General features: G+C 46.1%; 1 protein-coding gene across 2 annotated transcripts in view; it reads left to right on the forward strand.

The window, feature by feature from the left end:
• The window catches only part of LOC108938780 (serine/threonine-protein phosphatase 2B catalytic subunit alpha isoform-like), a 69,557-nt gene extending 43,569 nt beyond the window's left edge, over positions 1-25,988 (forward strand). The window contains exons 3-14 of one of the 2 annotated variants that reach the window (XM_018759675.2): positions 7,862-7,986; positions 8,297-8,408; positions 9,101-9,246; positions 10,337-10,476; positions 13,050-13,127; positions 13,885-13,979; positions 15,430-15,555; positions 15,864-15,935; positions 19,934-20,018; positions 20,229-20,326; positions 22,803-22,832; positions 24,900-25,988. In XM_018759675.2, the coding sequence (XP_018615191.1) occupies positions 7,862-7,986; positions 8,297-8,408; positions 9,101-9,246; positions 10,337-10,476; positions 13,050-13,127; positions 13,885-13,979; positions 15,430-15,555; positions 15,864-15,935; positions 19,934-20,018; positions 20,229-20,326; positions 22,803-22,832; positions 24,900-25,096 (1,304 nt within the window). In that variant the 3' untranslated portion in view covers positions 25,097-25,988. The remainder of the gene's footprint in view (positions 1-7,861; positions 7,987-8,296; positions 8,409-9,100; positions 9,247-10,336; positions 10,477-13,049; positions 13,128-13,884; positions 13,980-15,429; positions 15,556-15,863; positions 15,936-19,933; positions 20,019-20,228; positions 20,327-22,802; positions 22,833-24,899) is intronic. The other variant, XM_018759676.2, reaches the window with a different exon arrangement.
• Positions 25,989-26,404: the final 416 nt, after the last annotated feature.

The following is a 26,404-nucleotide window of genomic DNA, read 5'->3' on the forward strand; positions in this document are numbered from 1 at the left end:
CAGACCACCAAACACAATCTGCTGTCCTCGCATGCCCCCCCCCCCCTTATGGTCATTATGGACATGCGCAGGTGGCTCTTCCTCATCCTGTTCTGCTCTGTGCACAACTCAGTTTCTCCCCCCCATTGATCTTCTGCCTGCATTTTGGCCTGATCTGTGTGGGGGCTGCAGGTTCGAGCCCCACGGCGGACGTCCTTCATCGGCCTTTCCACGGGACCTGATATGCAGCATCTTTTGAATGGAATCATCCAGCACATCTATAACTGCGTGTGAGAATATGGGGAACAGCTATAGTGTCTGAGAATATGATCCACTGGTCCATATGACAGGCAGTTTGATCCAGTTGCTGAGTATGACTATTAAAGGGGGAATGAAATTGGCGGCACATTCCGTGTCCTTGGTGTAGACATGGCATCTCCGGGGCATCTTGCCCTCATGGCTGCATGCCCTGTGACGGGATAAACCTGTCGGCCTATCCATGAATGGGAAATCTGAGACTGACAAAAAGGTCACTGTGGGGGTCGTATTTCCAGAACAGGGTCAGATGAAATATGACTTACATTTACATTTATTCATTTAGCAGACGCTTTTGTCCAAAGCGACGTACATTTCAGCAAAAGTACAATTTATGCATTGCATTAAGAGAAGGAGACATAGCTGCAGACACGAAAGTCTCAGGCAAACCTAGTTTGTTACCTACCACTTGCTGCACCGAGACTTTATTGGCCAAGTATGTCTGTGTTCACTGTGAATTTGACACAGTGGATGCTTCTTGGAAACGGCACCAAGATTCAATAGGTTAGCAAAGCTACAGATGACAGGAAACGAGACGCCAGCAGCGTGGAAGGTTTGTCCTCCCGTGCAAGTCGCCTCTGAGCGCTGTGGTGACTCTTCTTCAGCAGTAGTTCATAATTTTAAATGATAAATGTTTGATTCTGAACGGGTGCGATAACCTGTATGGTTTCTCGACTGAACGGTCTGCTCCGGGGGCCTCCCTCCGAGTGTTTAACATCCTCTCACTTCCAAAGTTTTAGTCTTGTCCCCAGATGTGGGATTTCTTTTCTATTTATCTCTCATGAATATCAAAAGAAGCTCAACACTGAAGCCCAGTGACAACTGACAGTCCAGTACAACAGTGATGTGTGTGTGTGTGTGTGTGTGTGAGAGAGACAGCACTGCATTTGGCGCTTTCTCCCCACCCCTAGATGTGTGAGTAGTGTGGTGGTAGGCGGCCCAGCAGTCTCCTGCAGGTCTTCTAAGTGAACACGGGGCTCCTGAATGGCCTGTTGTGCTCACTGCTGAACCGCTCAGTTAAATAGACTCCCTCCAGCCCTGGGGCATTTTGTTTGTTGCGAACACAACTGTAGTGCTGCGCCCTGTTGTCTTCGGAATAACTCAAGGACGTTATGTATTATTCATAGTAAATGAATCGTTCTTTACATTTATTCTAATGCTTGGGCTCCGAGTCGTCACTGTTTTAAGTACAAACCCCATAGTGGTGTGTATGAATATGGACTTTGAATGCAGAGCCGTCTGGTGTGCACCCTCTGAATTGATACCGTAAAAGTTACCCTGCTGTATAAATGGGTAAATCTGAGCGAGTAGCTTGGTGCTCAACCCTCATGTTGCAAGTCACCTTGGGGGAAAAGCAGCAGATAAGTAATAGTTAATAATGGAAGTATTGGCATGGATGTGTTGTTGTTCGGGATTTGGATGCAGTTTGTGTGTCTGCTGTGCACGCATGTCCAGCAAAGCAAACTCATACATCGAACATATTCCCGTTTTCTTGCCGTCGTAGTTGACTTTAGTAGGCTTGCCTTGAGCATTTGAATGGTCTGGGCCAGCCTTACAAATGCACAGAGATCTATTCCAGAATCAATAATTTCATATTTAAAAAAGAAAAACATGCACACTATTGACAGAACATGGCCTTTTCAATAACAAAACTGGTAGGTAACCAAACGCAAAGTTTGACACAAACAAAAATGTTTTTAGCGACAAAGTGTCCAAACGTACGTGTTTGTCCTTAGCATATGTGCGTTCTGCAGGGAGAGCGTGTGTCACGTGGACTTCGTTCTGCCCAGAACCGACAGTTCGTCCGTCTTTTCCTTTCTTTGGTGATCATTTTCATGTAGCTGAGAACATGCGTTCCTTTTGTTTTACTTCGGGCTACTGTTCTGCACGCCGTCTCTTAAGTACGTCTTAATAGCCTCGCTTGTGTAATGATCAGAATATTTAGAGCAGCCCTATTAAACTCTAAATGTTCAGTCCAGACACTGTTTAAGTGCTTTTTTTGTGCATCTACAGCAGAAACAAAGCCTGTGGAGCAAATTCAACAGCAGACCCGCTTGCTGCTGCAGTGTCGTTCGATCAAAATGCATCGGAAATGTGCTCTTCTAAGTGTCTTCTTGATGGGCAGTTTCCGGCAGTTTCCATGCCTATGTGCAGTGTTTCCATGGCAGCAGTTAGCTGCTGGCATGTGCCTTGTCTCCAAGAGGCACTGTAAACACTGGACAGTTACCCGCACTGCGTGCTGTACATCGTGGCCGTCGCTCAACACCTCAGTTGACGGGGAGCCCTGAAACCATGAAAAATGTTCTTAACACATTTCTCAAATGCTTTTCTTGCCCGCACAGGCTGCGTTTTACCAGCAGCAGCACAATGCTGTGAATTTGTAGGATTAATTTTCATTTATCTGTCTTTTCTGAGGCATTAGTGTCAACCTGTTACTACTGTTATTTAGCAGTTTATACAACTGTGTAATTTTTACTGTATCAAATGAGGTCAAGTACTTTGCTTGCTACAGAATGAAATGGGATTTGAACTCATGTCCTTTGAGTGCAAAATAATGGCTGTAACCGCTATAACCCTGCTGGCCCTCGTGACTAGGAGAGAGCACGCAGTAAAGTGGATGCGAGCGAGTCTGTTGCACTCGCGAGTGGATGCAAGTCGACTGCTGATGGCGACTGGACAACGATGTTCAATGGCCGACTCTTCATTCGTTCTCTTGCTCACCTCACATGGACTCCGGCATGTTGTCGGTGACAGAAATGCGGAAATGTAGCCGATTTCGATCTGCGTCTTGCACCTCACCACGGATTGGACCCACGTGTCATTAAGTTATTTATTTTGCTGACTCTTTACTCCAAAGGTAATTTGTGTTAACACTTCCTACACAGTTGACCTATTTATACAGCGGGGTAATTTTTACTGTAGCAGTTCAGGGTAAGTCGGTAGTATATTACCTACTGGAAGGAGCTTCTGAAGGTTCAGAGGACCCAGGTTTGAATCCAGCCTCCTACTGTAGTACCCTTGATTAATGGACTTAGCCTGAATTGATGTAGTAAAAATGACCCTGCTGTGTAAATGGGTAAATCCATCTAAGTAGCTTAGTATTGTAAGTTACTTTGGAGGAAAGCATTGTATAAATGAGTAACTGTAAATGTAAGTACCTTGATCAAGGTCACTACAGCAGGAGGTGGCAGTTCTAATCGTTGTGCCACCTGCTGCCCCGGGTTGATGCCCAGGTTCCCTAAGGAGCTCTCTTCTAATTATCGGTGTTCTGTCTTGGTTCTGATGCCGGACCAGCTGAAGCCTCTTGGAAAGCATGCTTCTACTACAGAGAGACTCTCCGTTTTAATGGCTTTGTAACGGAGCGTCAGCTGTGTGCCGCGCCTCGAAGCACGATTACGTCTCCAGCATTCGGCTTCGAACGACTTGCGAGTTGCTTTTGAAGCTTGTTCATGGATGCGGATGATCTGCAAAGGAGGAGGGTTTCTAAACAACTGCAAATGTAAACATTGTAAAATGAATTCGCGATAAGACCGAGGCACACAAGCGCTGCATTCTCTGTCCCGGGAGACCAGTAACGTCGTAAATGATTTTCTGATAGAGCCCATTAGCAGATGCTAATTGTACGTCTGTGGGAAGATGCTGCTGCTGCGTTTTGGCTTGCACCGCAGCGCTGGCGTTTCATCGTCAAACCTGATCACACAAGAGATGATGTTCGATTCACGGCTCGGGGCAATGGTGCGGGAGTCAATTTGGGCTCCTTTGGAAATTTCCCATATCTGCTTTCTGCCACGGTCCAGTGGTGCCATGCACCTCTTCAACCCCCTGGGCTCTCAAGATAGTCTGGACCCCAGTGCTCAACAGGGGGTGCTAATGAGCAGACTAAACATTGCACCTTGAATGCAAGAATGAATGTTGTAGATGGTGTTACAAGGTTGCTGTTGAAACACCTCATGGATGGAGGCTTATTTGGCCCTAAATGGATTACTCTCTCTATATGGGAAAATGAGACTTACCTGTCATCATCATATTTGACCATTGCTATAATTAATTACAATTATTATCGCCATTATTCATTCCAGGATCTGTTAGACTTTTCTGTAATGGACAGAGACGGAGGAGTAGAGCATCGTAAACTGAGAAAAGTTCATGTGGAGGAAGCAATTTCGAACCATCTTACATGAGCTTAATACTGGAGTTTGGAAAGGACTGTGCCTATGAGTGGAAACTGAAAGTAACGGTCTGGTTGTGATAGGAAGTTCTCATTTTTCAGCTGTAGAATTCAGTCTCGCTTGTGTGAAGAAGAGATGAAAACACAGCAATGAGCGGTTGAGCTCCAAGCAGGTATAGACCGGTCCCACCGGCCCTTTATCGGCATCGGAGAAGTGTTTCAGTGTACTCATTAACGCTCTCACGTGAGGCAGTCTCAACAGCGATGTTAATGTGTGAATATCGAAGTAATCCCATTTCATTTCTGGATGTTTGCAAGGCAGGATTTCCAGCCCTGCGTCTGCATTTGAACACTGGTAGGAAGCTGGTGTGCGTGACACTTCCCACAGCGCTCTACATGGCAAGACAAAGATCTCAGGGCCACATGGACCTTTTGGTACTTCAAAACGGCTCACTAATCGCCCTCAAAGCCGCTCTCAGATACAGGAATTATGCAAACCGGTTGACATTAACTATAATTTATCTGACACCTTTCTCCAAGGCAACTTAGAATGTGAGGTTTGCACAGGGTTATGCTGATTTTACTTGTTTATACAGCAGGGTTATCAGTTCAGTGTAAGTACCTTGATCAAGGAAGGATGCTATGGCAGGGGCAAGGATTCAAACTGAGGTTCTTCCTTTGCAAGGTAACGGCTTCAGCCACTATGCTACCTGAAGGTTTCTACTGTACAGACCAGTTAACTAGGCTCCACTGTGGATTTCAGTCTGGACAAGATTTCCCCCTTAACTGCTTTGTCTCCACCCCCTAAGTCGCTGGCTGCCGTCTTTGAGAGCCTCAGCTGTTGAGGGTTGTGTGTGCGCGCTAGGTATTTAGTGTGAAGTATGAGCACCGAGTCGTTTGCCGCTGCGATGTCTTTGCCATAGTGGCCCTGTTCGCACAGGAGCCCTTTGAGAAGGACAGGCGGAGAGTGCACCACCATGCCGTGAGACTTTACACGTCATCGGTGTCAAAATAAAACAGAGTTGCAGTGCTGTGGTGGGAAACTAACCTTTAAATGTGTCACCAGAGGGGTAGTGGGTTCACATGTACAGGAAGACTGCGAGAAGGAGTGGGTGACTCCCTTTGGTTGGGGGAAATGTGTCCCACGTGAGTGTAGGTCCTCACTGTGTGCAGCAAGTGGCACAGTGGTTAGGGCTGCTGCCATGCAGTCAAAGGGCGCAGCTTCAAATCCCACCACCTGCTGTAGTACCCTTGATCACGGTACTGATTCTGCATTCATACAGAAGAAATGACCTCATGGTATACATAGACAAATCATTACAAGTTGCTCTGGAGAAAAATGTTGGATGAATAAATAAATACAACGGCAGATGAGAGGACGTGCGAATCATTGGTGCAGTGAGCTGCTGGTCCAACTCGCTCTACACCCGGCGTAAGACTGCATGTCCGCTGCATGATTGGAGCACATTCACCACTCCGGTTTAGGACAGGAACAAACAGTCAATTGAGGTATTTTAAAAAAAAAAAAAAAAAAAACGTGGCCTGTCTCTACTTGGCGTTTCTCTGGGATGCACTGGGAGACTGAAGACAGTGTGGTATTCTACTCCAGAACTAGAACAAGGAGCTATGCAGTACAATGGCAAGGAGTCGTTTAGCGCCATACAGGGAGTTACTGCAGATATCCTGCAGCCCTGATTTCACTATAGATACAAATGCTATGTGTTAATGGAACAGATTCAGGCTTCACCCCTGAGGAGATTCTCAGAGTTTTCCACAGTCTTCAATAAAGCAGTCATCCTGGTGTGGAGAAAGCGCAGCACCGCCTCCTCCCTAATCGCATTAAGGCTCAGCACACCGGTGGAGCCTGCGCGCACTTTGGAGACATACCCACACGCGCATGCTTGCATATACGCTGGCTCGTCTTTGCATGCACACGCATACATCCCGTCCAAATCGCAGCAGGGAGTCCCACAGCAGCGGCAGAAATGTGATCCGTTTCAGACCTCACTGCCCTGCCCCGCCCCGCCCCACTCCAGCCCTGTCCCCAGGGGCACATCACAGTTTTGGGAACGCAGAAGGTGGGATGTGCTTTCTCCAGCCCTGCTGTGAAGTGTCGCACACCCTTTCTACTCCCGTGGGCTTTGAAGAGTTATGCAGGGAGTACAGTTTGCATTTGTGCAGTGCTCCTCATGGGTTGAAACAGGCCCCCGATCAGGACATGCTTGGAGGTCACGTTACTGTGCGCCAGAGAAGTCCAGTGGCACAGATACGAGTAACCCGGGCTTGCAGCATCCAGCAGTCCGACAGATTCGATGACATGGAGCCTTACGGCAAGCATCTCTGGTTAGACCACATCCATGTGAAAAACTCGTTGCACATGCGGTTAAAAAAATGCATAAATCATGCATCGAGCACCATAATGTGTGAAAAGCGGATTCATTATTCATGCAGGCAGAAGCCATCGCACCTCTTTGTGCTCCTGTCAAGGTAGCACCGATGTTTGGATGCAGGACAAAGGAGATGGTTGAATCGTTCTCAGATGCTTTGGGGCTTCAAAGAATTCACTGTGGTGTTTTTTTTTTTTTTTTTTTTTATGTGGATTATATAGTTTTAAATTTAAATTTTTTTTTTTCTTCTGTAGAGGGCAGTTTGGGAGCTGTGACGTGCTGATGTAAGGAGTGAACCTGCAGTGGTCCTCACGATTATTAGCCTGTTTCTATCAAAAACACTCAAATGGTCTTTGCTATGAACAGTGGCGGTCCTACCTTGTATGGTGCCCTGGGCGTACCCCCCAAAAAAAAAAACCAACACCATTATGCACACACTTCACGCTTCTTTTATTACGAGATTTTGAACAATACAAATAACAAAATAATACTATAATAAAAGCATATGGAGGTGCAGTCTGCTCGCAAGACGCTCCCGCGGTACTTTGTCGTACGCCGAACGGTCTGTGCAGACTTGACGTACAAATAAGCGGTAAAAACCTGATCACACTTTTTTTGGGTGGGCGCCCCGTGCCGCCCCCCCGGTAAGATGCCGCCCTGGGTGGCTGCCCATGTCGCCCATGCCTAAATCCGCCACTGGCTACGAATGGGGGATGTGGAACTGAGTTGCACAGATTTTGACATGCTGGTGCAAGTGTGCGTTTCTTAATGTGGACTTTGTTGGTTGTGCCGTTCGGTGACAAGATCCTGCGGTAAATTTGACCTCTTTGCTTGGACTACAACCGCATTATGACCACTCTGAGGACGCCGCATTTCTATACTCTGTGTGTGTGTATTATTATTATTATTTTTTTTTTTTAATTAAGTAATACCATAGTTGTACCTGAGCAGCCAGTTTAAGATTGTTTCACTCCATCATGATGTTTTCTCTCTCTGTCCTTCCTCTTGTCAGTTTGTGGCGACATCCACGGGCAGTTCTTCGACCTGATGAAGCTCTTTGAGGTCGGGGGGTCGCCAGCCAGCACACGTTACCTTTTTTTAGGCGATTATGTTGACAGAGGATATTTCAGTATTGAAGTAAGTGCTTCTTGTTGCTTTGTCATTCTGTAGACAAGAAAACGTATTCGGTTCACTGCTAATAGCACACTTTTAATACATCGGAAAAGTGTTTGAGGAAGAGCATCGGCACAATACCCGGCACTATTGTAACAGCCTATGTTTTGCATATATAAATGTGTTGTTGTTGATGTGGGAATTGTGTTCATCATGGCTGCAGAATTGTGTCCATTGTGGTGCTCAGTGTATCCTTATTGAATAAGTTGATGCCGATTGGCACCGAGGTGTCCCTGCTCACCTGGTGTTTCTAACTCCACCCCTTCCCTTACAGTGCGTGCTGTACCTGTGGGCCTTAAAAATCCTCTATCCCAAAACGCTGTTCCTCCTCCGCGGGAACCACGAATGTAGACATTTAACAGAGTATTTCACCTTCAAGCAGGAATGTAAGTGCACGTTTCCGACCGTTTGAGCGTTTGCGTCACTGTTGCTGTACGGTGGCACTGTTAGTGAAGTTGTAACATCTGCAGTGTAATTGCATGTGGGATACGCTGTTTAGAATGCAGTCGGTGTGTATACGGCAACAGTGACTGTACCTGTGTGCCAAGTGTCCCGTGTCACCTGTACATGTCAGTCGGAGTACCCTGTGTGGCTCTGTTGTGTGCAAACGAGGACACCGCACGATGCACACTGGAAGGTCCACTGGATGTGTTTGGGGGAGGGGTGGTACGGGAGTAACTATTCAGATTTTATCCTATGATATACATTTATCCGGGGGGCACGGTGGCGCAGTGGGTTGGACCGAGTCCTGCTCTCTGGTGGGTCTGGGGTTCGAGTCCCGCTTGGAGTGCCCTGCGATGGACTGGGTGTGTCCCCTCCCCCTCCAGCCTTATGCCCTGTGTTGCCGGGTTAGCCTCTGGCTCCGGCTCCCCGCGACCCCGTATGGGACAAGCGGTTCAGATACATTTATCCTTTAATTCTGTGATGTACATTCATTCATATGGTGGAAAGTAACAAAGTAACAGTGCTTTAGAATCACATGTCTGTTCTTTCTGTTCATGTGATGTATCCTGAATTTTGCACACAAGTTTCAAAACAGGTGACCTTTGACATCTCCATTTGCCCCTCCCTCTGATAGGTAAAATCAAATATTCGGAGCGAGTATATGACGCGTGCATGGACGCCTTCGACTGTCTTCCTCTGGCTGCACTCATGAACCAGCAGTTCCTGTGCGTCCATGGAGGCTTGTCGCCCGAAATCACCAACCTGGACGACATCAGGAAAGTATGTGGCCTGCCCCAGTTGATCAGTCCTGTGCACTGCCATCACGTACCACACAGGGGCCATGAGTCTCTACCCACACCTCCCAGTTCCCAGTCCCTCCCAGTCAGAACACACACTGCTCTGTATTCAGCACAATGAGGGTAAACAGGCTTGGAGTGGGATGATTGGGAGCTCAAGAAACAGGAGGACCAGCCTTGCTTTTTCCCTCCTTGTCTTTTCCTTTGGTTCTCAGGCAGAAGTGAAGAAAATTAATTTTGTTTAAGATGCATTTCCTTGGTGACCTCAGTTAGGTAACTCACCACTTGTACCCCAGACATGGCAGTCGTCTCCATTTGGCAGGTGTTGCCTCATCTGAGGAAAAAACAAGTCAAATTGCCAAATTCAGTGAAGTGGATTGAATGAGGTTATGAAAACTCGCTGGCCTTATATGTGCTAGCATGTCCTTGAAGGTCTCCGCTCCCACAGCCCAGCATCTCCACACCATTTCTCTGAAGGCCTTTACTCCCATAGCTCCATTGTGCCACACTGTGCTCCACAGGAGCTGAGCTTAGACAGGAAATGGATCAGCAGGTCTAGCACTGGGTCAGGACCAGGCGCTTAATGGGAGTCACTCTTTTAACTGTGCTTTTCATTGAAGCTCTTAAGGTCTGTTGTCCATTAGATTTGCCCTGCATGAGAAGAGCCCCCTAATGGATGTTGGTAGTATGGCGTCAGATCAGATAAACTCATTAGCACGAGCTGGGTCCTCAGGAGAGCATCAGCACACTAATGATAAACAGAGATAGAAAGAGTGACACCCTGAGGTTTTCAATGTTGGGATTGCTGGTGTGCCACCTGCTTTTTAAGCCATGAAGAGGTCAGTGTGGCTTGGGTTTCATATAACGTTTAATAGGCAGGATAGCAATTTGAGGAGTGTCTGCTGCTCACGTGTGAGCCCTTTCGGGTGGTTTGAGAAGATCATGTACCATGAGGGACATCATCCTCATACAGCTGTACCCCCACTCACATTTTCTTCACGTGAGCTTTCTGACGAAGCGATGGAACACGTTATCGTCACAGCTAACCGCGCTGTATCCCCAACCCTTCTCAGTTAGATAGGTTCAAGGAGCCCCCCGCCTACGGACCAATGTGTGACCTACTGTGGTCGGACCCCCTGGAGGACTTTGGCAATGAGAAGACCCAGGATCATTTCACGCACAACACAGTGCGCGGCTGCTCCTACTTCTACAGGTAGGCCCTGCTGCTGAAGACACTTAACGTCTGAGGGGATGGGAAGTCTGACCCAATAATCTGCTTGGTAGGAGCAGGAGGAAGATCAGCCTCTCAAAATTTAACTACGTTCATGTGTTTACATGTCATCTGAGGACCTGAGGGGTCGATTCCATCTGCCAAACCATGCTGTGTAAATTCTGCATGATGTCTACTGACAGCAGGGGGAATTGTGGTTAGAGTTGTCACCCTGAACTTAGGAAGGGCCCAGGTTCAAATCTCACTCCTGCTGTAGTACCCTTGATCGTGATACTTTGAAGCGATACAGTAAAAATTACCTTGCTGTGTAAATGGATTAATCACTGTAAGTAGCTCAATGTACAAACCTCATATTGTGAGCTGTTTTGGAGAGACATGTCAGATAATCATATATGATTGTCAGCACTTTCACAAACAGTCAGGCTCTCAATTGACCTTTCTGTGTTTCTCATATGCCACTAAGGATTCGAACCCATGTTTTTTGTTTTTTTCTGCTGCCATTCATCTCATTGTGCTCCTTTTCTTCCTCATCCTATCCTGATAAAGAGGCTCAGAACACTGCGTTAACTCTCTGTGTGTCTGATCAGACAGCCCAGCCCCTTCTCATTAGCATAACTCCAATGTCTAGGGCTTTTTTATTATTATACTTGTAATGTGACGCCATTAGAAAAGCTTTTAACACCCAGCCACTCGAACGGAAGCTGCCGAAAGCGGCAAACGCTCGCTGTCATAAACGTAATGAAGTTGTGTGTTATGGACAGCCGGAGCACCTCCTCAGTGTGCTACAGCTCCCCAGCACGCACACCCCCCCCCATATCGGACCCACTCGGTCGGGGGCCATGGCGCACCTGTCAAGCACCCCCCCCACCTCCAAATTGGTAATTGCAGGCACTGGTGCTCTTTGATGGGAACATAGCCTGACAGCGGGGGGCGCTTCACAGGAACCGCCTCAGATAGGGAAACTGCTGAGTAATTGCGTCGTGCTGATGTTGGTCCACCCCCACCACTCCCTGGCCTCAACTCATTGTTCAGAGGACGTGCAGGTTTTGCAGCAAGGTGCTGCCCCACAGGGACAGGAAATGGTATAACCATCAATCATCTCTGCCATTAATCTCGGTGGCCACGCCCACAGACATGGCACGGTACATGAGGCAGTACTACTCCGGCACACTGTCTACCGCCCGTCACACCAGGCGAGGTGAATGATACGTGACCATAATGTCAAGTGGCACGAGTCAACAGGGAAGGGCCTGTTTGCAGCTGTAGCGCTGCCCAGTTGTGGCAGAGCACTCTCACAATTATTAATTTGTGAGCATCACACACTGTTTGGGGGTAGGATGGCAAGTTGGCAGCAACCCCCGTGACCTTCGCGGATGAGATGGCGGTGACTGGTGCACGACCCCCACCCTGTTTAAAGTGACACGACTAGGTGAGGCATGTGGCCGAGGGATGAGCTTCCTGCCTGTAGCAATATTTTGAGGATTAACAATTGCAGCAGAGCAGATGAGTTATGGATTCAGCTGCATTTCACACTCACAGTTTGGAGTCTTTGGCAGCAGAAGTGTGTGTGTGTGTGTGTGTGTGTGCGCGCATGCTTGAGATTGAATGATTGATGCAACACTTCAGCTGCAAGCAGAAGGTGATTTCTATGTCCTGAGCGAAAAGGAATGAGGCACACACTGATCAACAGGGAGTCCATACTGTGCTGCACCTAGGTGTGACTCAGATATGCGCACTAATGCAGAGGGGCCTCTGGGTTTAGTGTTTCGTTCATTCATTTTATTTGTTTGTTTGCTTGCTTGCTTACTTTTAGTGGAGGAAGCCCAAGATGGCCATCGTCAGTCATACTGCGCTGTCGGCTACATGAGCAGGTCTCACTCGCTCCTATTTGCATTGTGTTAGTAGGGGTGCGGGCCGCAGCCGGGGCCTCTGGGAAACTGTCATCACCTGACCGGATGGCCCTGTGTGAATGCCATCGATTCAAATAAGTAATACCTCAGGAACAATCACTGCCATGCATTTGACAAATGTCACTCCTGCCAGAGGTGGGGACAGGGAGGGTCCACTACCTTGTCTTTGTGATCAGGTTTGAGGTACTGTGGTAAAACATTGGTCTGTTGAGCAGATAAAGGGTGGCAAGTCAGAAAAGTTGAACTGTACAGGATGACCATCCTTCTTCCCTATTATTATTGCACTTATTTGTTTATTCAACATTTTGCTCCATTGCAACATGTATTGTTAGTTAACTTTAAACAGATTTACCCTGCTGTACGCAAGGGTAATTTTTACACTGTCGCTGTCATTGGAACCTGGGATCTTCAGATTGCCGGGTGGTTGCCCTGCTACCTCCCATTGTGATGCAGGAGAACAGAAATACATATGCTGGGGCACATGCTGGCAGAGGGTCTGAGTTATTGGATCTAGTCCTTTACCCCAGTATAGTGTGGTGTTGTAAGGTAACTGTTCTGCTGTGGGTTTGAGCGCTGTGACCAGGTTGTTGGTAATGCCAGATCAGCGATGGACTCATGGGCTGAGCAGCTCCTCCTCTCTTGCAGTTACCCTGCCGTCTGCGACTTCCTGCAACACAATAACTTACTATCAGTGATCCGGGCACACGAAGCACAGGATGCTGGGTAAGTGTCCTCATCTCCTGCGGCTGTGAGACGGGAGTCGAACCCTGAGTCCAGAAAGATTGTTATGGAGAGTATTATGCTATCTTCATTATTACTGTGATGTACTTATAGTTATCTTTGAAAACTGTTATCATCTGTTTTGCTTTAAGCACAAAATAATGTAGCACATGGTTTCCCAGTGCTTTGTCATGTCAATGAAGCACACAGAGGAGAGAAAGAACTAGTGGAAGTGCTGATGCCATGGATTCCTTTTTGTCCTTAGTCATCTTTCCTGGGGTGTTGAGTCTCTCAGTGTGGAGTGACAGGGGGCAGAGGGGTCAATCCTGACTCTCCAGTGCCCCAGGGGTGGGGCTGTGGAGGGAATGAGGCAGAACTAAAGGAAAGCTTGGACATGAAGTGCCTGCAGATGCAGCGGAATCCAGACCTTCCCCCAGCAGACTGCTTCACCTCTGATTTATAGCTTGGCATCCTAGGCATTTTTTGAGCATCATTTTCTTGCCCCTTTGCCTGCACGTCAACTCCTCCAAAGCAGTTCTTTAGTCTGCACTCAGATGCTTCGATTTGCATTTCAAATGCTAAGTGGCCAGCGTGCATTACTGTTCTCACCCCACACTGCTGCTCCTCTCCCCAAGAGTCTCCTGTGGGCTTTGAACTCAGTTGCTGGTTTCCATGGAGAAGGTGTGTGGAGGTGTGGTTATTACACAGGGCCTTTGCATCGCTCATCGTGGCACTCTGTCACCCCCATCCCCACATGCAGGTACCGGATGTACAGGAAGAGCCAAACCACAGGGTTCCCGTCACTCATCACCATCTTCTCGGCTCCCAACTACCTAGATGTGTACAACAACAAAGGTAACGGGGAGCAGGGCGGAGCCTGGGTGCAGTGGGTAGTGGTTTTGCGGTAGGTGCTACAGGGCAAATCCTGGGAGTGCATAGTTTGCTGTTGGCAGCACCTCGCACAGGGAACGGATACGAAGAAAGGATGGGCATGCCGTTGTTCGGATGCTCTCCCGGAGGATGAGAGTGATGACCTCCGGGGGAGATGCGGGGGGGCATCCTCAACCCCTCACCGCACTCCTGGTTTGATGAAGAGCAAAGAGACTGGGGAGCCAGAGAGCCGTTACTCAGCAGTTTCTGTTGGACTGCTGTCTCCCTATTGGCCCGGTCTGCCAGAATCTGTCAAGAGTAGAAGCCGGGGAGGGGGTGGTACTGGTGATGAAGAGAAGAGAGGACAGAGGAGGTTTGGCCATGTTGCACTTTCACAGCCGACTCTCTCTCTCTCTCTCCCCCCACCCTGAGCATTCGAGCAGAAAGCATCCTGTTGCGTTTCCTCTCCCGTTCTTTATGTTGTTGGAGACACCCTGGTCCAAAATGATTTTGCGAGAGAGAGGACATGCGGGATGTTCAGTGCAGCACTCTTAACGGGGGCAGTCAGGGTGATACTCTGACCGTTCTTTACAGGACCATTTTTCACTGATTGCTGCAGTGACCGCGTGAGGAAGATGGGGACCAGCAAAGTCTTCATCAGGTTCTCAGGAAAGCTCTGATTGGACCTCCGGGGTCAGGCTACCCCAGTGATGCGGTCATCCAGATGAGCTTCCATAAATAAATGTAGATGTATGCAACAATGGTCTTTTTCATGCCTGTGATCCTTCTAACTACTGTGGGTTTTGAGTTCATATTTCCAGCTGTACTGGAGGTCCAGATGTTGGGCTGGCTGTAGTCGGGAAACAGAATTTAAGGGGGTGGGGGGTTATGGCTGGGGCAGCCAGTTGTGCAAATGACAGTTTGAGCAATGGACTAATTTGGTTTTCATAAGACTGCGTAAATTTGCAAGGCCTGCAGTGATGCAGACACACGGGGCTCCAAGAGTAATGAAGTGGCAGAGAGAAGCCCTGTGTTTGTGCCACGGATTGCGCAGTGTGCTGGCTGAGCAGAGCGCTTCATCTTCGGCCCATTTCGCAGCACCAACCTCCCCTCTGGCGGAGATCCAAGGAACGGCGCCCACAGAGTAGGGTGGTGTCCTGTCCAGCTCATTGGGAGGCTCCCTACTTCCGTATTCGATGATGTTTTCAGCAATTTCCAGTGGAAAAGAAAGGCCAGCCCTAGGTGATTTGCTGGTTCCTGTGCCGCTGTAATAAAAACAAACCCCTGGGAGTGCTATCCTCAGGGATCCCCAAAACTCTCGCCAGGTTTTTCCAGCCGCTCCATTCCTGTGAACGTGGACATCAGTTGAGATGAGCAGTTCTATAGGTGGGTGGTGCTGAATTTCTGTCCTTTCTCATTTTGTCTTGCCCAACAGCTGCAGTATTGAAGTACGAGAACAACGTCATGAATATCCGGCAGTTCAATTGCTCCCCTCACCCCTACTGGCTGCCCAATTTCATGGACGTCTTCACCTGGTCCTTGCCATTTGTCGGGGAGAAAGGTGACTGCCTGCAACCGCATCAGCCTCATCTCTCAGAATGTACCGGAGGGCGATGGGGTGCGAGGTCTCACGCTAGTGGATTTCTGTCCTCAGTCCAATTAAGGGTCCCTGCTGAACCCCTGTCACAAGAAAAGTAATGATTGATGGTTGGTGGGTCACAGATGGTAAGAAATAAACAAGGGAAAATGTGGGGTCAGACCAGTGTGACACACAGACACGCACGCACGCACGCACGCACACACGCACGCGCGCGCCTCTTTCCAAGCTCTGTGATCAGTCTGTCATCTGAGCCTTGTCTGTCTTCACAGTAACCGAGATGTTGGTCAACGTTCTGAGCATTTGCTCCAACGATGAGCTGACCACAGATGAAGAGATTGACGGTGAGTCCTCAGCGGTGCTGCTGTATGTGTTTCGGTTGGGAAAACACTGAAACAAATGGAGAAATGAGGGAAAAGTCCATTTCTAAAAGGCTGTTGCAATTAAATACTCCAGCAGGGGGCACCATATGTACACTGGTAGCATCATAGAGGCGTTTGAGCAGCAAACTTTGTATAGAGACCTGTGTGCGGGTTTCTTTATGGCTTTTGTTTTGCTGTTCTGCCCTGGGGGGCGGGGTTTGCTGTCGTGCACTGGCCGGTTTTCTTGCACCACCAAAATTATTTTTGTAACTTCTCGAATGTATGATGACAATGAGACAATGGAGGTGTAGAAGCTGGTCTAGCTGGTAGCCCACCCTTCCCTACCACCCTCCTCAAAATGGCCTTTTGGAGTATCTTACAGTGTAACAGGGGACGTGGGGCCCAGATGAAACAAACTTCTCAGAATATATCACTGAACATGCGATAGGTCTTCAAAATACAAACACACGCACATTTGCTGAAGCTGCTTGTCCCGAGTGGGGTTGCAGCGAACCAGAGCCTAACCCGGCAACACAGGGCACAAGGCTGGAGGGGGAGGGGACACGGACGGGACACCAGTCTGTCACAAGACACCCCAAGCGGGACTCAAACCCCAAACCCACCAGAGAGCAGTACCTGGCCAAGCCTTCTCTGCCACCGCCCCCTCCCTCTTCAGAAACATCTGGGCACACGTATACATAATGATTTAATGTGTACAGAGTAATTATGTTGATATGGAACCCAGTTATTGCACATCGCCAGCCTCCTCGGTGTCACCTGTAAGTGCGATTTGCACACAAACCTCTGGATGTCTGCAGTGGCATTGTCCTCACGATCACTTGGAAGACTGCACGTTCTGGAAGGTGAAATATCATGGCTCTTCTATCCTTATCCTCAGGATGGCTTTTACTACCGTAATATTCCTAAGCAGTCCCTGGTCCAAAGTGGTTTTTAACTTGCCGGGTCTTAATGCTAAAATTCCTTTTGTTTTATGCATTTCCTTATATACTTCACTCACATGTAAATTACACTGGGCCCTCAACTTTGAAAGAAAACCAAGACAGAGAGGTCTGTTCAAGTTTTATTTGTCACATACACAACCATACTTAGTACTACGTGCAGTGAAATGCTTTTCCAACTGTCCACGGTACAGATAAATAGGCAATGCAAATAAGTAGAGATTAGGAAAACACTACTGGAATATGAAGAATATATAACAATGAACATAAGAAAGAATAAATAATAAAATAGATAATAAAAAAGTAGGATACAAATATGTGTAGTCCTTTATTAAAGGTTAAATAAATGTTCATAAATTGTTTTGGTTGTAAATCCAGCTACGAAGCTTAAGCATACAATCATCCTTTGATTAATTAGTTCTGTAAAACCTTCGGACATAACTGTAATAAGCAAATATACTTTCAGACTTCTTTTAATAAGCTTGCTGATTCAGAAATTCGTTTGTGTGTGACGGAGAGAGTGTGTTCCACTGATGTATGGATCAGAGACCCCTTGTAAGTAGTGTATCTATCAGCGTAAGTCACCTTGGTGAATAACGTGTGTGGGCTGATAACACTATACGGAGTTCGTTGGAAGCCGCTTTGGAGAAAAGCAAATAAGTAAATGTAATGTAAAATGACAGAATAAAAGTCGATCTCCACAGTATCCTATTCAGTGTCGATTGTTGACCAATTCATCCCATAAACATGTGCAACGTTCCTCCTCATGCTATTGATCACCAGCACTCAGTAACACCAGACATGGACTCTAAACACTGTGGAAGTAAGCTGAATTAAAGTGCTCCCAATTTCTATTTTCCTTAAGTGCTTTTCACTGCTATCTAACTCCTCTAAGTAGGTAAGCTGGAAATGAATCACTGAGTAACTTTAAATTCATAAAGAGGACTGCAGAGATACTTAGGAAGAGGAAGAGTCCAGTGCACATGAGCCTGATGTCACGCCCTGGTTCCATCTCATCAACGTTCCTCCTCTAATCCTCTCTGGTTCTGTTGGTTTCTTGTGTTCCACTCTGGCTTTTTTGTTTGGTTTCCTCACTGTGACTCTGTTTTCACCTTTGAGCATCACAGCCTAACCTCTTTTGTTCTCTTTTCTGTTTTTCAGAGCATTTTCTGTTGCCTTTGCTTTTTCTTTTCCATGGATGTATGTTTGCATTTTTAGTCCCTCACTCCGTCCCTCATCCTGCAGTCATCCACTGACCTCTGTCTCTCTGTCTCTCTCTCTCTCTCTCTTCTGGGGGGTTTTCATGAGAAGGACAGCTAATTTATGGCCCCAAGAAAGGTACACACACCTGACACGGTGCCCCTGTGCATTTGTCGCCAGTGTAAGAGAGCGTCTCTGTGCCGCTGTCCACGCCAGTCTGTGCACACTAACGTGGTTGTTCCCCGCTGCTGTGTGAAGTGTGTGTGTGTGTGTGTGTGTGTGTGTGTGTGTGTGTGTGTGTGTGTGTGTGACAAACTGAGTACTAATGCACCTGGAAGAGGCCTAGGATTTATTTGCTTATTTTACATATTTCTTTACAGTACTAGCTGAAAACAAAGTAAATACCAGGTGAAAAAATGATACACAAAAAGGTTGAAATAAGTCCAAAGCTCAGTAGCTTCTCAGGTGTTACACTTGGTGGAGCTTCAGCTGGTGCTGATATACTGATTGTCATTGTGGAATATACAGTAAACGTTTTTACTGCTCTTACAAGTATTGAGAGTATAAAGTAATGCTTTTTACACTCTCCTTATTGATGCTATAGAAATCAAGGGGTTCAGCTTAAAACAATAAACCGTAGTGTCCAGGTCAGAGGTTGTGTGCCTCTTTGTGCTATCATTGAGATTTTATAAGCCCTTGTAGACTTAGTAAACCCCCATCATCATCATCGTCACTGTCGTCATCATCATCGTGTCATCCTTTCTTCATAATAAAACTGAGCAATAATGTCTTGCATTATTGCAGATGTGAACAAGTAGAAAATTCCTTTACAGATCTTTCTTTAACATGTTACAAGAGAGACGCATGACATCAGTTTTTCTACATGTCTACCTGAGAAATGCAATGGGAGCAGCAGGTGGTGATGTGGTTAGAGCTACTGAATTGCAGGTTCAAATCCCATGTTCTGCTGTAGAATTTTTGATCAAGGTACTTACCCTGAGTAGATACAGTAAAAATGACCCTGCTGTATAAATGGGTGAATGAATGTGTGTAGTTTAGTGTCTTAATTAATAACAAATAAGTGTTGGAAGTTAGAAAGTCCCAAATATTTGTGTTCAGCACAGCAGCCTACAGGAGGCGTACTTACTGTCTTGCTTTGTCTTGAGTGTAGAATAAACATTTTAAAAATGTTTTTTGATAATAGTAATAATAAAAGTAATTTTTGCTGTTTAGACTAAATACTTTTTAGTAACTACTAACTTAGATTTTTGACATGTTCATAGCGCTGTTTGTCTTCAGTTTGAATCAGTTTAATCATGTGTTTTCTGGGCATCTTGACCCCGCTAATGAACCCCTCGCTGCCGCAACCCTAATGAGGAGCTCTGTTCGCATTTGCCCAGATAATTGGGTTGTTAATATTCGACATTCATGTGCCGTGACGTTTCTCACAAGGCACTGCCACTCAGCTCTGTGTTGCCTTTTTGTTTTTTTTTTAAATAGCCTTTGTTTTCTTTAATAATTGTGATTCCACATGCGGAAACCAACAAATTCAGTATTTTTTTCTTTCCTCAAAAGCTGAAATCTGATTTAGTAAACATATAACAGGAAGAAAGATCCCAAAAAGAATAGAAAGATTTTCTGATGTTTATATCAGCATCTGAAAGCTTTGTTGGAGACTTAGAATGGGTCCACTCCTTTGTGGGGATTGCATTGGGAGTTAGGGTGTGTGAGTGCTGTGTGTTAGGATGTCAAGGTGTGTGAGTGCTATGCGTTTCCCTGTATCCACCTCGGTGGCCTCACCCCGTGTCCTTTCCCCACCAGGAGCCACCGCCTCGGCGCGTAAGGAAGTAATCCGGAACAAGATCCGAGCAATCGGGAAGATGGCCAGGGTATTCTCTGTCCTGAGGTACAAGCCAGAACAGAAGTTTTTAGAAAATCAGTGTTTGAAGAAGATTATCTAGCAGTTAAATAATCCAGAAAAATATTTGTATATTTAAAAATTTATAACTCAGATGTTTGTAACATGAGGAGCCACTGTACTGCAGTACATGCTCCACTAACTCCCTCTACCTTTTTGCCCCCCCCCCCCCCCCCCCATCCCATGACGTCTCCCCAGAGAGGAGAGTGAGAGTGTCTTGACGCTGAAGGGCCTGACCCCCACTGGCATGCTGCCCAGCGGGGTCCTGTCCGGGGGCAGGGAGAAGCTGCAGAACGGTAAGATGCCACCTGCCCGCCCCTTGACTCCCAGTGGAGTCACACCCAGCAGAGCAGAGCTGCCACACCGCAGCGCTTGTGTCCACTAATCACCCCTGTGATGTGGTAACGAACTGGTACAAACAGAGTTAAAACAGTGGTGTGGTGCATTGACACATGCAGGGAAAATAATTGGTCCCTCAGGGGGACCTGAAAGGAGCTTAATTTAGAATTTGTATAAGGATAACAGAGGAATCTGTGCAATGTGTTGTGGCAAGGCACTCATCTGCTAGGCATTCCTCGTCCTCATCGATTTTCTCTCCTGCCCACTTGTTTGGTGCCCCCTTGTGCACATTGTCTTGGCATATTCCATGTCCCTGTACCTGTGCACGTGTTGTCCTCTTTGCTGTTGTCACTTCTGTAGTCTTTCTTTGGTTGTCTCCTTTCTGCAGTCCGTTGCCGGTGATCCAACATGTACATCTTAATCATCTTTTGTTTGTTTTTCTTTCCTCTCTAGAAAGCACAGGTACAGCCTGTCGCACAGGTACTCAAATGTATGAGATGCATACACACTCCATCCCTCCACCCCATGGTTCCAACAAGCTTGAATATTGAATAATAGAACAGCATCAGTGCTCCTCCGCATCCTTACATCCCTGGTCTCAATTTACTGTACCATTTAGCAGCAGGAATTCATTATTTGCTGTGTTTTTGTTTTCACTTTACAGTGTCACCATGATTATACAGTCTTCAGCTGTCCAAAATTACCCTTTATCTCACACAGCCAATAGACTGTAGACTCTGCAGTGGGGTGTTTGCCCAAATGTACCGTTTCCCCCAATCCCATGCTGCTTCTGTGTGGTACACCAGAGTTGGTGTAGTTTTACTTGCTTATCTGCTTTAATGGTTTATGTGACTGTTTTTGTTTTTCAAAGCAGATTTTCCCATTAATACACTTTTATTGTTTGACGAACATGACAAGTGACAAGAGAAATAAAATTGTTTCAGCTGAACTTGAAGCATTATAGAAACAAGACGCAGGCAAAAAGGCTTTATTAAAAAATCTTACTATTTTTTTCCCCAAGAGCAATAGTTATGTGTACCCTGTTATTTCAGTTATGTTATGGAATAATGAATAAACCACTGAATATTTACGCTACACTTCTGTTTAACCTGTGGCCCCACCACATATATATGTTCCATTTAGGTTAGTTATTAGAGACTATACTGTATTCGTTGTCCAAGATTGAATTAGAAGATGCTATGAAGTGAAAGAGTGTGACCCCCTCAGGGTCACTGACTGATTATGAAAGGTCTGACCAGTGACTATTCATAGGACAGAATTGTGAAGGGAATCACTCTCCTTCCTCACTTCAGTATTTGGCTCTTCCCCAAGGAGGCGAAGGGGGTCCCACATGGGGGAGGCACAGTGACTCTCTTCAGAGCGGCCAAACAGATGTGCTTCTGTTGCAGTGGTGCTCCTCTCTTCATCTGCCGCCGTCCTCTGACTTCCCTTCTGTGTTCTTCTTGTGCATCAGGTTCTCCACAGCAAACCACATGTGTATGAGTTGGAGAGCTGCCTGCTGAGCAGTGTCCTTTCTTCTAGTGTGATTGTACCATTTCGTCTACAAGGGGAAAAATACCTGTAAAATTAGTCTTTATAAATATGTAACTGAAAATGTGTTAGAAGTGATGGTGAATGAGCTGTGAGCTGGTAGGTCTTCCTAGGGTGTGAAGAAACAGGAGGTGTCTGGTCCTGTTGCTGCTCGAGATGTCACATGTTCATATAGAACAATTCTGTACGCATGGAGACCCTCATGATGAGAAACTCATCATGACGACTAGTGCTCCTCATGGTGCTGTCAAAGAAAATCTGTTCTTCTGGAGCTCCACAGTCCTGCAGAGTTCCTCCAGTGAAAACATGTAACAGCTTTGCACCACCCCTTCACAACATACCAATGTTTTTACTTTGCTTATTACAGCTGCCGTGATGCTGAGGTGTCGTTATGTTTTGGGCATCACTTTGGTCTCATCTAGAAGTGAAAAACAAAGCCTGACAAACTGTATCCACACAGAACTCTTGTCGTCATTCTCCTTTTCAGGATTGTCCTTCCTGTCCTGTGACATTTCTAAAGGGCCACCTGAACGATCCTGCCACCCAGAACCACCTCTGGTGTTTTAGTCACACTGCTCTTGTTTTCTATTGTAGGTGCAGGAGAACAATGTTCCAAACCAATTCTGGGGAAAGAAAAATTAAACATCTCCGCTTCGCATATTGTGTCCGGTTCTCATCTTTATCCAAACCCACTTTGATTCCTTGTGTTTCTGTTGCTTGGGTGTTCTGTTTCTCCTCTCCGTTATGTCTGGCATCTCGCAACTGTTGACATGTTTGTGTGTGTCCTCATGTCCAAAATGTGCGTCACTAACTTTGTTCTGAGAACTGAAACCCTCTGTTCACTTTTCTCATTCGTTTTGCAACTGCTCTTCTTCTCTTCAGCTACTGTTGAGGCTATTGAGGCTGACCAAGGTAAATAGGCCAGCCCCTGCCCTTTCTGTTGCTTTCTGCAGTAGACAAGGGACCCGCTGGGTTCATTATTTTTGCCGTAACTTGTCTAGAGTGTGTGGGTGTTGGGCTAAAACATTGTGTCAGAGTATTATTAGTTATTATTAGTTGAAACAAACATTTTTTGAAAAGCCATGCTTGCTTTAAAGGGGACCAGCTTACAGGAGCGCTGGCAGTACCTTAGGGCAGGATGCTGAATTTTTTCCTTTCCACAGACTTTGAGGGCAAAGGGTGCAACCCTTTTAATCAGCATTCTTTTCGAAGTCTGTGTGGCCAGTCAGCACACTCAAAGCTACGCCGGCAGTGCAGTAGGATGCAAGCCACATTAAAACATTTGTGGAACCACTCAGTGCTTCCTGTCTGCTCACCTGCTACAGAACACCACCTAGCTGTTCCCCTGTAAAACAAAGCAGAACCTGCAGTTGTGATTTGTGTTTGCCTACACATTGCAGAATTTAAAAATGCCAATCAGATCATTAAAAAGTGGATCAAAATGCACCTTAATCACTGCTGTCACTACTTTGATCTATTAAAACTGGACTTACCCCAGTAGTAACTCAGTGCTTGGGGGGCCTTCAAAGGGAGCAATAAAAGCACAACTTCCAAAGCAAGGACAACATCAACTGCACACTAAATAGCGGTTGGCTAGCCGCTATTTATGCTGGAATTAAGGAATTCCTTGTAGCCAAGCCCAATGGATGGCATCCATCCACGACGGGGCCTCTTCTGCTTCTCCATGTGACCCCTGTGACCTCACTGTGTTGTCCTCTTTTTGTGATTTGCTAATGACCTGTGTCTGATCTCTGCCATGCAGCAACACACGTAGCCGTTCATCTGCCCGTGAGCTCTAGGCCCCCACGTGAGGGTTTAAAAACGGAAAAAAAAAAGAAAAAACCATAGCAATGATGACAAAGACCAAGCTGTAGATGCGGGAAGCGTTCTCCAGATGCCATTGCTCAGCCTGTGTTTTGCTGCATGCTTTATTCAGGCTTAAGTGGTTAGCACTCAGTGCCATCGTATCCGTACCCCTCTCTCCGCCCACACTCGGTGTGACGCTGCTGTTTGTGTTCTGTACAAGTGCTTTTTGCTCACATACACTTCGTATGATACACATTTGGGTTTTCTTCATGTGGTTGTTTGCTGCTGTTACGTTGAGGAGAATTATTTAATTCTTTTTCAGTCTTTTTTCATTGTGGGAACATGGTGCTCGCTTTTGTAGCTTTTTGTGATTTGTAGTAGTCGACAGAATTTCCTTAAATCCCGTTCACTACCTCTCTTATCTGTTATTACCATATCAAAGACTAACATTTTAAGGGTTGACTCTTGAATGCTATAATGATCTCCTCATTTTCCATAGTAGGGCAATGTTCGTATGTGTGCAAAAAAAAAAAAAACTGGCTTTATGGCTGACATGAGAGTTTTGTAGATCTGACTAGAGAGGCCCCTACTTGCACCTGCCCACCTCATCACCTGCATCATCTGGCCCTCCTCTTGCATCCCCGTCCTGGGTCACCACCTTGTACCCCCCATCTCCGTGCTCTCTCTGCCCTCCATAAAGTGTCAGGCCTCAGTATTAAAGGGTCACTCTTTCCCTCATTATTAGTTGTGGACAAAAGTAGAACATTTATATTTGGAATTTTATTGTATAACTGTTGTTAAACTGGAGTTAACAAGATTCAGATTTTCCTTGCTGTTTTCACAATATTCCATAAATCTCAGAGAGAACATTTTCACCCATGTCCTATGGTATTTAGTCGCATTGTTGGTTTTGTTGGGGGTCTTTGAAGCCAGAGGTTAGGAGGTATGTTCAAACAGCAAGGATCCAACATCTAACGTCTCTTTTTCTCCGTGTCCTGTTTTCGGCCTCCTCCCTCCCTCTGTCTTACTTACTCCACCTCCCATGCACCTTCTCTATTCTCCACTCCGTCTCCTTTGCAATCTCTCTGCTCTTCCTCTGACCCTTTCCATCACTTCTTCTCATTGCCTTTATCCTTTCCTCTCTTCTTGTCCCTGTCCCTCAATGCCCCCCAGCTATCAAAGGCTTCTCACCCCAACACAAGATCACGAGCTTCGAGGAGGCCAAGGGCCTAGACCGTATCAACGAGAGGATGCCCCCCCGGCGTGATGCACTGCCCTCCGATGCCAGCCTCAACTCCCTCAATCGTGCCCTCTCCCCTGAGAGCAACGGTACTGATGCCAAGGGTGGGGTCAGTGGCAACATCCAGTGATGGCATCGATCACCTTGGCTGCGGGGCCTGATGGGGGGGCAGGGGGCACTCTGGCCCACTCCCCACCCACCTTGCTGCGGGGCGGAGTAGTAGGCGCCCGCAAGTTTTGCAGGGTCAAGGGACTGAGAGGGAGGGATGACAGAGGGATGCACGGAGAACATTACAATGTTATTAAAAACTAATTTTGGTGGCATGTCTCTTCTTAGACTTTGGATATGCCTTTAAAAAAATGCTTGTAGAAACGTGAAGAAAAAAAAAAGGTTTTGCTGGTTAATTGCTCTATGAATCGATTGTTGGGGGATGAACCTGATTGTGTGCTGCATCTAGAGAGAGAAGTCAAAGGGTGTGTGGAAAGACCTTTGCTCAATTACTGGATATGGAAATTTTGTCTATCTTCTTACTAACTCTTGTACGTTTACAAAATACAGCACTAAAAAATGGACAGAACATAAGTTTTTAACATATAAGGGTGTACAAACTAAATAGGGACTATTTATTGATGATAACTTTTTTTTTGCTACTCTTATTATAAAAAAAAAAAGCTCAAAATAAATTAGGCAGTCTTAAAAAAGAAGAATGTTGCAACATTGTTAAAATGCCAAAAAAGGAAAGTTTTATCGTTTTGTACAGATTATGCTTACCTCAGGTTTTTTGTGTGCTTTTGGCTAAACAACTCAGTAATGGGTACCATTTCCTTGGAGTTTAATGACTGGAAATTACACGTGTCTTTCCTTTGCAGATTTTTTTTTTTTTTTGTGTTATTTCATTTTGTTGGGGGATAGAAGTATTGAATGTGGCTTGCTGGTATTCTGCATCAATGAGTGATAAATGTTTTTCTTTTAATTCTGGTGAGAAGAAACACCCTTATAATGCTCGGTGCAAAGCATCTATAGACTGTAAAACAAGATTAACTTAAAGAATTAGCCTATGCATGTTTTAAAAACTGATAAAACTAAATTAACTTGGCTGCAGACATCTACTGGGCGTTATAGTGTGCTCAGTGGATATATACTGGAAATATATACCGGCATTCTTTATATTCACCCCATGAACCTGCTTAATGCCTTCGGTTTTTTCTCTAATTAAAGCATTGAACTATTTAAGGTAAAAGAGGAACCGTAATCATTTTTAAACATAAGCTTGTAAGTGCACATGTAGTCCAATTTAGCATGTTTAGAAATCCTCGTAATATCAGTTGTGGTTACATGTGGTACTCAAATTGCATGATAGCTGTTAATGTCATATAATGGTTTAGTCATTAAATATTTCCTTTCTGATTTGTAATGTGCCACAAAATGTGTAATTTTA

This window comes from Scleropages formosus, chromosome 5 (assembly GCF_900964775.1).
Source record: "Scleropages formosus chromosome 5, fSclFor1.1, whole genome shotgun sequence".
NCBI classification, from domain to species: Eukaryota; Metazoa; Chordata; class Actinopteri; order Osteoglossiformes; family Osteoglossidae; genus Scleropages; species Scleropages formosus.